The following is a 12,511-nucleotide window of genomic DNA, read 5'->3' as shown; positions in this document are numbered from 1 at the left end:
CAAAAGAAATCAGCTCAATTCCACTCTTCAGTAGAAGGGAAGAAAAGGAGATCAGGAGGAATAGCAAGCCAAGGGAGTACAGGTGGAAAACTATGAGCACAAATACTTGTAGTCTGGGCAATAAAGGTCTAGATCTGCAGACCCTAGAGGTGGAGGCAGACTTAGGTATTGTCACTTAATAGCAGAGACATGGTTCAGTTAATCTTAAGAAAGCAGTATGGTCATACCGGGTTATAAATCTGTTGAGAAGGATAGAGAAGACAGAAAAGGTGAAGGAGGAGCTCTTTATGTCAAAAATAATATCCAAGCAACTGAAATGCAGGGGCATTGGGAAAAGAGGAAGCACTCTGCGTTGTCTTAAAAAGATGCAATGGCACTGCCACTTAAACTGGAGTGGTCTCCAACTCAGGCGAGAAACCAGACAGAGAACATCCAAAAGATGGGAAGGAAAGGAGAAGTGCTGCTGGTTGGAGATTTTAATCTGCTGGATGTGGATTGGAGAATCCCTTCTGCAGAAATTGTTAAGAAATAGAGAGAGTGCGGATGACCTTCAAGGGACTCTGCTCAAATAAATGGTGATGGAATCCACAATGAATGGGGCAATACTGGATCTGGTGCTCACAAATGGCGACAGCATCTCTAATGTCCAGTAGGTGCACACTTGAGATGGTTTAATATAACAGCGGAGGCAGAGGTAAGACACATGAAGCTCAAAGTCCTGGATTTCAAAAATACTGATTTTGAGAAAAGAACCTTGAGGAGGAGCTAGAAGGACTGGGAGAAGATGGGTGACTTGGAACAACAGTGGAGCAAGCTAAAAGGAGCAAAGGCAAGAAATCTTTATGCAAGAAAAGTAAATAAAAGAAAGTGAAAAAGGAAAGTGGTCTGGTCCTCCAAAGAGGTGGCTGAAAAAACGAAAGCAAACAGAGCAGCATTCAAAAAGTACAAAGGATCTCAAAAAGAAGAACATAGGAAAGAATATATGCTGACTCTGGAAAAAGCCGAGGAAAGAAATCAGGATAGCAAAGGCCCAAGTGGAAAAAAAAGGATTGCTAGAGAGGTAAAGAGAGGAGACAAAACATTCTTCAGATATGTCAGAGAAAGGAAGAATGCTAGATGTGGTATTGTGAGACTGAAAGGAGACAAGATTCAATCTGTGGAGAAAGATGAAGGAAAAGCAGAAATAATAAACAAACACTTTAGTTTGGTGTTCACTAAAGAAGACCTTGGATTGGGACTGCCACTGTCGGCAAGAGTACAGATGGAAGTGGGGTACATACCACCTCATTTACAGAAGGGAGTGCTTGGATGGAACTAAAGAAGCTGAAAGTGGAGAAGGCCAGGAAACTAAAGGAGCTCAGCAAGGTGCTGGCGGGCCTTTCAAGGACCCATTCGATAGACCCTTGGAGAAGGGGTGGTGTCGCAAGGCTGGAGAAAGGCAGTGGTGGTCCCACTTCACCAAAGTGGTAGCAGAGAGGAGGCTGGAAACTACAGGCCCGTTAGTCTTACCTTAGTGGTGGGAAAATGAATAGAGAACCTGATGAAGGAAAGGATAGTGAACTGTCTACAATCCAGTAGGTTGCAAGATCTGAGGCAACCTACAGAGGAAAGTCATGTCAAATGAATCTGATTGATTTTTTTTTTTTGATTGGGTGACTAGAGAATTGGATCAAGGGTGGGCACTTAATTTGCTTTGCTTTGATTTCAGTCAAGCTTTTGATACTGCTCCACATAGGAGGCTCATGAATAAGATGAGCAGCCTAGTAATGGATCCCAAGATGGTGGAATGGATTAGAAATTAGTTGACTGACAGAAGACATTTGGGTAGTAGTACATGGAATTCACTTTGAGAAGATGATTAGTGGAAGGCCTCAGGGATCGTTTATTTATATATTTATTATCAAATCTTTATTCCATAGCATCCAACTATACATTGTCCAGCACAGATTACAAATTAACAGTCATAAATAATAAATTAACAAAACGGTTTTGTTACTATAAGACTTTACAAATAAAACAATAATAAACATGGAGCTGATTCTGTTCAATATCTTTGTAAGCAATATAGCAGAGGGGTTAAAAGGAAAAGTTTATCTTTTTGTGGATGCCACTAAGATCTACAACAAAATGGACACCTCTGAAGGAGTAGAGAGAATGAGAAGTGATCTACGAAAGCTTGAGGAATGGTTAAGCGTTTCCAGTTAGGAATCAATGCAAAGAAGTGCAGAGTGAAGAATTTGGTGTGTAATAATCCCAAAACATTGTCATTGATTAGGCCGAGAGACTGATGTGCACGGACACGGACAAAGAACTCGGGAGGATAGCATCTGATAATCTGACAGTAGCAAGGCAATGCAACAAGGCAGTGACTCAGGCCAGAGGGATGCTGGGATGCATAGAGAGAGGCATAACCAGCAGGGAAAAGAAGGTGGTAATGCCCCTGTACAGTTCATTGGTGAGACCCCACCTGGAGTACTGTGTACATTTCTGGAGATTGTATCTCAAAAAAAGAGAGATAGAATAGAAGCAGTCCAGAGAAAGGCAACTAAAATGGTGCAGGGTTTGCACCAAAAGACATGTATGAGATGTATATCCTAGAGGAGAGATGGGGGACATGATACAGAGTTTTGAATACCTGAAATGTATTAATAATGGAAAGGAATCTTTAGAACTAGGAGTCATGATATGAAGCTCCATGGGGGTAGACTCAGAGACTACAACAGGAAATATTTTTTCATGGAAAGGGTGGTGGATGCCCGCAATGCCCTCCCAGAAGAGGTGGTGAAGATAAGAACAGTAATGGAATTCAAAAGGGCATGGAATACACACAGAAGATCGCAAATGGCCAGAGGATGGAAATGAAGAAACAGGGTAACCTATGATAACTTTTGGAGTAACATTTCTGCATAGAGATAATCTTCATGGAGCGGCAGTTACAATTCTAAACAGAAGGCGAGGGGGTAACCTGCAAGGAGCAGCAGTTACAACCCTAAACAACTTGCTGGACCTTTTCTGCCATCGTTTACTATTGGGCTGATACAGTACAGTGCGCTCCGACGGAGCGCACTGTTAACCTGCCATTGGACGCGCGTTTTCCCTTACCCCGAACCTAATAGTGTCCGCAACATGCAAATGCATATTGATGGCCCTATTAGGTATTCCCGCGCGTTTCAGAAAACAAAATGTGCAGCCAAGCCGAACACTTTGCTTTCAGAAATTAGCGCCTACCCAAAGGTAGGCACTAATTTTTTCGGGCACCGGGAAAGTGCACAGAAAAGCAGTAAAAACTGCTTTTCTGTGCACCCTCCGACTTAATATCATGGTGATATTAAGTCGGAGGTCCTGAAACTTTCCAAAAGTAAAAAAAAAAAAAAAGATTTGAAGTCGGCCCGCGGCTGTCGGGTCGAAAACCGGACGCTCAATTTTGCCGGCGTCCAGTTTCTGAGCCCGTGGCTGTCAGCGGGCTCGAGAACTGATGCCGGCAAAATTGAGCGTCGGCTGTCAAACCCGCTGACAGCCGCTGCTCCGGTCCAAAAGGAGGCGCTAGGGACGCGCTAGTGTCCCTAGCGCCTCCTTTTACCTGGTTTTACCACCGAGCCTAATTAGCATACTGAATCGCGTGCACAGGAGAGTGGCCTGTGCGCGCGCCGGGAAAGCAGGTGTTTGCCCGTTCTCCCGCGGACTTTACTGAATCAGCCCGTATGTTATTGTTCTTTGATCGGTGCCTAGCTGTCTGGGACAGTAACTTTCTCGCTCTTACAGGTTTTGTCAGAAGAAAACATACAAAACTTACATAGTAACATAGAAATGACGGTAAAAAAGGTCCAGATGGCTCATTCAGTCTGCCCTGCAAGCTTCATATGGTAGTATTTCGTTCTGTGCAGGATACCCCCATGTTTCTCTTAAGGGAAGTAACTGCCGCTCCATGCATTTACCCCCAAGCCTTATGATAAGGGTAGTAATACTTACAATCAAAACCAAATAACTGTCAAACCCATAACAAATTACTGCTAGGAACATTTTTACTGGGTGAGGAGCCTTCTTGATAATTCAGACAATGCTGCTTGATGTGCTTTGTTTTGGGACTTGGCTGTAGAAGCTGAACTGTGCTTTTTCCCTTATGTCTACGTGTCGGTTCCCCGGACCATAAAAGTCGAGGCCCGTGTTGGTTGTCGTCTGTATCCAATTCCCCTTTTTGCCAAACTGATTGAGTTTCGTGACAAGGAGAGCTAATCAAGCACTGGATGTCCAGCTGTGTTTGCTTTTTGCTGAAATAAATAAAATAAATATTTCCTTATAGCACCCGGTAACTAATAATGAATCAGAAGAAGGGCAGTTTTCAAAAAAAACCTTGTATCAGGCTTTTTGAAAACACATCCTCATACCTGCATTTTACGGAGGCATTCCTGGGGCAGGTTTAGGGTGGGGGATGCAACAAAGCACCCAGGTTTGCATTTTCAGGTGCCAAGCTCTGCAGGAACCTTTTCCTGGGCACTTCAAAGGGAGAGCACATGTGCACACTGCCCTTGGTAAGTGGTGCATAGCCTGCAGGTAAGGCTCCTCCGGCTGAGCAGCTACCTGCAGATTTTTAAAAATGGCCACAAGAAACTGCAATGAAGTTTAGAGAAAGTTAAACTTGGAAGAGGTCTCTCTCCCTCTTACTAGCTGAATGGTGAAAGAATGGAAACAGAGGGGAGCTTCATGCATGAGGTGACATTTCTTCAAAATGTGAGCTATATTTGAATGCTTTGAAATACTGATGTCTTGAACATGATTTATCATTCCCAGAACATTGTACATAATTGCTCTCTATGTTAAATTCCTTTAGACTTTCCTCCTCCCAGTTTCGAATTTCCCCTGTTCTACTGTAACTTCAGAGTTTTTTCTTTTCACTTGCTACAGTTTGTTAATTAATTAATTAATCCCCCCCCCCCGGTTAAATGTAAACCAGCATGATGTGATGTTTATCTTGAATGCCGGTATAGAAAAGCGCTAAATAAATAAAATAAAATAAATGTGGAACCTGCTTGGGAGTATAATTAGGGTGAGCAGCACCCCAGCCCTGAGGGTCTCTCCTTGAGCACCCTTCTCTGCTAGGCCCTGGTCATGAGCTGTAACTGTGATGCCCCAGTACTTGTATTGCATCCTCTCTTTTTCATTACCAGATGCAGTCACCCGTGCACCAAAAAAGTTAGGCAGACAACTTTGTTTGTTATTCGGTTGCAAAGCTCACTTAAGAAGAGAGGCATCAGCCCAAAATTCCAGGCAACCCCTGGGCGGTCCTTTTGAAATCCATTATCACACTGGAATTTCTTCTATACGGGAGAAAATTCCCAAGACAAATGCATTCCTTCTCAGAACGAATGAGGATCTGTAGCCAGTTGGTGACTTCATAGTTATTGTCGGGGCTGCTTTAAGGAGATCACATCCACCAGTACTGGGAGTAGAGAGACGATATATTGGGCAACGAAAGGGCAAAAGATGCAGAAGGGATGAGGGAATGCAGGGATCACATGCACTATCAACTGCTTATGTTGGCAACATGCTTTGTTACTCATGTATTCTGCCTTTGAGAAGCCCTTCTCTAAAATCACGTTAATCAAATTAATGGGACTTCGATGAGGGTGATCAGGAGAAACCCGTGAGCACAAAAATAGTAATAAAAAGACCGACAAGCTCCAGTAAAATAGTGAGATGGGTCTCCCACCACCCCGTACAGAAAGACCTCTGGCTAGACGGCGGATAAGGTGCACATTCATAGATCAAATACAATTTGAAAGTCTTCGACTGGTGCCAGGCTGGTGTGAAACCAGCAGCAGACCTTGACAGGCAGGGAGCACAGGGAGTCTGCTTCACACGTGGGAAGGGACGCGCACATAAATCACCGCATTGAGACGAAACGAGAAGCCTGGGAGCAGAGTTAATGCTTTGGTGAAGAATGAAGGGAGGGAGCACAACAGTTTGCGGCGTGAAAGCAGCAAAGCACGACGAAGCAAATGAGACCTTTCAAATTTGTCAAGAAGCACCATGATTACAATCTGCTCCTTGATAAGACCCACATCCCAATGTGGAGCGCTAATGGAACAGGACTACCTCAGAAATTAAAGAGTGGCTGCCCATAATTGTACAGCGGATCATCGTAATAAGCTGTATGAGACGTCCAGGGGATGGTTCCAGGTTTGAAGGAGACTTAAACAGGCCATTACACACAATGACAGGAACTTCCCCCTTGCATTAAAGAAAAGGGCGTAAAACAATATCACGTTGCCCAAAAAGTGACTTTGTTTACTGCCTCCCAACTTCCCATATTTGTGCAGTAAAGGCATTGCAGGGTTTGCTTTCTTTGGAATAGCAGAATGCCTTGGATACAGTCTAAGACCCAAAAAATGAGCTGAGAAGCACTGATGTGCATCCTGCAGTGCCTTATTGCAATTACAAACTGATTTTATTAAAATTACAACGTGTGAATCATGGGGATACTAACAGGCCGATGCAATAATCTGAGAGTTAAAAAACTGTTGGGCAAGTGCCCGCTCTCCCGACGCAAGCCCAGGCCACTCTCCTGGGCGCACAATTCATTAAGGAAAGGTATACAAATTAAGGCCCACGGTAAAAAGGAGGCGCTAGGGACACTAGCGCGTCCTTTTTGACAGAAGTGGCGGCTGTCAGCGGGTTTGACAGCCGACGCTTAATTTTACCGGCATCGATTGTCGAACCTGCTGATAGCCACGGGTTTGGAAAACGGACGCCGGCAAAATTGAGTGTCCGTTTTCCAACCTGCGGGCCACGGGCAGATTTTTAATTTTTTTTTATTTTTGGGACCTCGGACTTAATATCACTATGATATTAAGTCAGAGGGTGTACAGAAAAGCAGTTTTTTCTGCTTTTCTGTATAATTTCCCAGTGCCGGCTGCACATTTTACTTTCTGGATCACGTGGGACTAACTAATAGGCTCATCAACATGCATTTGCATGTTGCGGGCGCTATTAGTTTGGGGGGGGGGGGGGGTTGGCCGCGCGTTTTCCACGCGCTATTACCCCTTACTGTATAAGGGGTAAAAATAGCGCGTGGAAAACGCATGTCCAAACGGGGGCTAACAGTGCGCTCAGCCTGAGCGCACGTTATTGTATCGGCCCGTGTGTGCTGGTATGCAGTGCACATTTTTAATACTCAGGTTAATTTTTTTTTTAACTCCCAATGCAGTAAGCTAATGATATGCTAATGCATCAGGAGTTAAAAACAAGCAAAAATGAGCATAAACTGTAAAATGTGCATTTGTGACTCAGTAAAGTAGGGGGTATTCCTGTTACTTTTCTCCAGGCGCCCGCCATTTCCTGGTTTGGAATCTGCTGCTCATAGTCTTCTGCTCCTTCAAGGGCCTTCTCCAGAAAGAGAATGACAAACAGCTTCTCAGCCTTGTCAGTGTAGCACAGGTGGGTAGGCAAAGTGCAGTTCTGAATCTTTCACGGGATTAGCAGGGAAGGTACAATTCAGAACTGTACTTCACAGGATCACGCGCTGCTAACAGCTGGTGACAGAAATTACAGCACCATCGCACCCCACTGTATGAAATCTCTAATGGCATAGACGTTTATATGTAATACACACATTATTTCTTTCTACATCAGCAAGGGCAGACTTTCCTCTTGTGCAATAAACATAAACACGCGTGCTTTGTGCAGTGAGGTTCTTACAGAGAAGACCAAGCAGCCAAATGTACCACGGGATATGCAGGTTTTTTGTAAACTCCAGGATCCTATGTTGGCAGCCAGTGGAGCAGACAAATTTATGTCTCCCGCTTTCTAATCCCCTTGAGGCAGAGATTTATGTTGAAAAGGTACTTCATTCGGCAGAGGTGCTTCCCCGCAGAAGCTGAGGGGCTGAGAACTTGTCGCAAAAGCCTGGCACAGCCCCCAGCACCTGTAAATCTCAAAGCAAAGGGATTCCCTGCACGCGACGCTCTTCCTTGCCCCTTTTTTGAGGGTGATGGAGGGTGAAAACCTGATGGTGGTCAGTATTTTGGCTAGCTCATGATTTTGGATTGATGGCCGGGGTCGCTGGGCTTCTTGGGGCGGTCTGCTCTTCATGCTGCACGCGGCCACCAGCTCACTCACGGGGGTCAGTGCTTCTAGCCCGCAGTGCTGCCTCTTGACGACTCAGCGGGTACGAAGATAAAGATCTCACCTGAGCTTGGTCTCTGTAATGCTCCTGACCCATGCTGTACTTGTCAACGTTTTCCTAGTGCTGGAAAGTTTACTCTATCTCTGACCAGGAGTTAAATTTTCTAGTGCTAGGAAAATGGGAGCTATTCCAGCCCACCTCTCTGTGTTGGGAGGGAACAGCTAATGCCCTCACTAGCATGGAATTTCCATGTGTGAGCGCTAAGACCTACTCACAGTTCTACCTGCACATTTTGTGTCTGTAAAAATCCTTGCTGCGTCGGCTGTTAGTTTAATGCACAGAAAATGCACGTAGAATAGGAGGTAAAACTATGCAGAACTCACAGTGCACCTTAATGCATCGGCCTGTAAGAAAGAATCTGAATCACAGTGCAGGGATCCTTCCTACCATTTTATAAGCCTCATTATCACATTTCCCTTTTTTTTAATTTAATTTAATTTTTTTTATTCTTTATTTATCAATTTAACATATTACAAAACCAAAAATTTTGCAATAAGAAATAGGCAGATAGGGTGGAATATTAGAAATATCACTACTTCAGATACACTGTTTTCAGATAATATAATTAGTATTCCATCCTTCTTAATTTATAAATCAATATACAGTGTTTCCACAAAAGTTAGGATCCGAATGCAGAGAGACTATAAGGAATAACAAAACAAAAGAAAGGAATAACAGTCAGCATCTATCAATCACTTTACAAGTTACTGGGAGTAGATGTAAGGGGGGTTTTTGATGTAAGAAAATCACTTAGTTGTTGAAAAGTGAAAAATATGTTAATCTCAGAACCTTTCTTCAATATACATTTACATGGAAACTTTAAATTAAAGGTATATCCCAAAGAAATGACCTGCTGGCGAAGGGATAAAAACTCCCTTCACCTGCCTTGAGTGATTGGAGATATATCAGGAAAAATTTTTACATTTTCACTATGAAAAATGGTAGGAAATTTTCTAAAATAATTTTTCATTATTAATTGAACATCTAGGAGCGAAATTAGTGAGACCAGTAAAGTAGCTCTGTCTATTATTTCTGCTGCTGAGTTCTCTAAGAAATCAGTTAGATTTTCTTGTACATTTATTCTATTAGCTGCAGAAGTCCCTTTAGGTAAAAAGAAACATTTATTAATAGCTGGCAAATGGTCTTCATCAAAACAAAGAACCTCTTTCCGATACCTCTTCAAGGAGATATATGGATTTTCTCCCAAAACACGAGGAAAATTAAGAATCCTTATATTTAGGTATCTGGAGGCATTTTCTAACGATTCTAATCTTCTTGCGAAGAACTGACTATCTTTGGCGACCGCAGCTTTAAAAATCAGATTTTCACGATCGTTTTCTTCCAATTTCTCAACCTTTTTTTTAGCACAAAATCATATTTCTGTTGAAAATCTATAGAATTTTGGGTACCTTGAAGAGCCAAAAGTTCCACTCTTTCACTTACACGATTCACCACCGTTGCACACCCCCACCATCAAGTCCCACAGTGCAGCGTTGGTCACGTTTTCGGGTCGTTCTGGGATTTTAAGGGGGGGTAATAGGCTGGGGATTTACCTGTGGCAAAGGCAGAGAAAAATGTCCACAGGACTTACCCCAGCACCCCTTCCTCCCTGTCCGATAGGAGATGATCCCGCGATGGGACTTGCTTCACCTTGGGCATCACATTTCTCTTTTTATAGTAATGAAATTATTCCCTCTCTGTGGTTTTCTAACCAAACATATTATTGAAGTAGTGTGTGTGTGTGTGTGTGTGTGTGTGTGTGTGTGTGTGTTGGGGGGAGGTAAACCTGCAGTCTCCTCTCATTTCGGGTATCTTCATGAACTGAGGAAGTGTTGAAATGTTACCTTCCTTAGGGTGATTGGAGAGAAAAAGGGCATTTCCACCACCTACAGGGTCGCATGCACTTGAAAGTAAAAGCTCTTTTGTTTTGAACTTACGTGAGTGGCTTCTCAAGGCGGCTCCTGGGCGACCCAATCACCTCTCCCAAAGTGCAGAACGTCTGACCCAGGAAGTCCTGAGCAAGAAAGAACATTTCCTATGAATACAGTGGTACGCGCATCTTATTAACACCATTGCCTCAATCAAACCAGCGTGGGTGAAGCTTATTTACACAGCGCTTATGCATGCAGTAGGAGAAGCGAGGCCATAACCTAATCTAAAAGAAAGGACCTCAGAACCAGCTACTGGGATCACAGTTTTTTTTTGTTTTTTTTTAAGGAAAAGAGCTGTGGCAACAGTAGGATAAAAGAGATTCGGGATCAATATCGAGTCCAGGTCGAGGGTAAGAGAGAGACAGGTCTGGAAGCTGGGACATAGAAAAGGCCAGAGAGTTTCATTTGCTTCTCCTTACTTTATTTGTTATTGATCTGTTAGGTCCTCTAATGGGCCTATATTAATACCTGTAATTAAGAACATAAGAATATAAGAAGTGTCATGCTGGGTCAGACCCTGCATTCTGTCTCTGACAGTGGCCAGTCCAGGACACAAGTATATTTATTTATTTATTTATTTATTTTTAATTTTTATATACCGGAATTCCTGTATGCAATACAAATCAGTCCGGTTTACAAGTAACGAAAAGGTTGCCCTGGTCTGGGAGATTAGACTGGGGTTCATCAGATCCCCAATAGTTCATCAGATCCCCAATAGTTCATCCCCAATAGTTCATCAATAGTTCATCAGATCCCCAATAGTTGATCTATTTCTTGTATCACACTGCCAGGGATAAGCCCTTGTTTTCCCACGTCTGTCCAATCCTCTTTTGAACCCCACTATCAGGCCGATACAGTACAGTGCGCTCCAATGGAGCGCACTGTTAACCTGCCCTTGGACGCGCATTTTCCCTTACCCCTTATTCAGTAAGGGGTGGAAAATGCGCGTCCAACCCGCAGCACCTAATAGCGCCCTCAACATGCAAATGCATGTTGATGGCCCTATTAGGTATGCCCGCGCGATACAGAAAGTAAAATGTGCAGCCAAGCCGCACATATTTACTTTAAGAAATTAGCGCCTACCCAAAGGTAGGCGCAAGTTTCTGCCGGCACTGGGAAAGTGCACAGAAAAGCATTAAAAACTGCTTTTCTGTGCACCCTCCGATTTAATATCATGGCGATATTAAAGTCAGAGGTCCCGAAAAGTAAAAAAAAAGTTAAAAAAAAAAATTTTAAATGGGCCGGCGGCTGTCGGGCTGTAAACTGGACGCTCAATTTTGCTGGAGTCAGGTTTCCGAGCCCGTGGCTATCAGCGGGCTCGAGAACCGATGCCGGCAAAATTGAGCGTCAGCTGTCAAACCCGCTGACAGCCGCCGCTCCGGGTCAAAAGGAGGCGCTAGGGACGCGCTAGTGTCCCTAGCGCCTCCTTTTGCCCGTTTCTACTGCACCACCTAATTTAAATACAGAATCGTGCGCACAGGCGAGTGGCCTGTGCGCGTGCCGGGAGAGCGGGCGTTCGTCCGCTCTCCCGCGGACTTTAGTGAATCGGCCCATATGTTAGTTGCCTTGACCATGTCCTGTGGCAACTGTTTCCATAGGATTGTGTGCTAAGAGAATAAATACGTCCTATGATTTGTTTTAAATTTGCCGGTTGCTAGTTTCAAGGAGTGTCCCCTAGTCCTACTGTTGTTTGAAAGAGTAACTAACTGTTCCCTACCCATTTCACCCCACTCATGATTTTATATATTTCAATCATATCCCCTCCCAGTCGTCTCTCTTCTAAGCTAAAGAGCCTTGATCTGTTTAGCCTTTCTCCATAAGGGAGCTTTTCCATCCCCTTTATCATTTTTTGTCACCCTTCTCTGCACCTTTTCTATATCCACTATGTCCATTTTGAGATGGGGTGACCAAAACTGCACACAATATTCAAGGTGCAGTCGCACCATTGATCTATACAAAGGCATTCTGATATTCTCAATGTTTGTACTCTACTCCTTTCCAAACAATTCCTAACATTCTTTTTGACTGCTGCTGAACTCTGAGCCAAAGATTTCAAGGAATTGCTCTCAAGGACTCCCAGAATCTTTTCCTGGGTGATGACGCCTATCAGGGACCCAGCATTGTGTACTTGTAGTAGGAATTATTTTTCCCTACCTGCATTACTTTGCACTTGTCCACATTAAATTGCATCTGCCATTTAGAAGCCCAGTCTCTTAGTCTCACAAGGTCCTTCTGCAATTCTTCACAATCTGCTGCCATTTTAACAACTCAAAACAATGCTGTTTCATATGCAAATTTGGTCACCTCACTCTTTGTTCCTTTCTCCACATCATTTATGAATATGCTAAATAGCACAGGTCCCAGTACAGACTCTGGGGGCACTCCACTAAGGATCTTT

General features: G+C 43.6%; 1 protein-coding gene across 5 annotated transcripts in view; it reads right to left on the bottom strand.

Annotated features, from left to right (window-relative positions):
• The window catches only part of CPNE9 (copine family member 9), a 221,794-nt gene that overhangs the window by 114,263 nt on the left and 95,020 nt on the right, over positions 1-12,511 (bottom strand). For all 5 annotated transcript variants that reach the window (XM_029601130.1, XM_029601127.1, XM_029601128.1 and 2 more), the window contains one exon: positions 10,120-10,196. In XM_029601130.1, coding sequence (XP_029456990.1) covers positions 10,120-10,196 — 77 coding nt within the window. The remainder of the gene's footprint in view (positions 1-10,119; positions 10,197-12,511) is intronic.

Source organism: Rhinatrema bivittatum, chromosome 4 (genome assembly GCF_901001135.1).
Source record: "Rhinatrema bivittatum chromosome 4, aRhiBiv1.1, whole genome shotgun sequence".
NCBI lineage: Eukaryota > Metazoa > Chordata > Amphibia > Gymnophiona > Rhinatrematidae > Rhinatrema > Rhinatrema bivittatum.
Note: the sequence above shows the minus strand (reverse complement) of the source record. Positions and strands in the feature narration are given on the sequence as shown.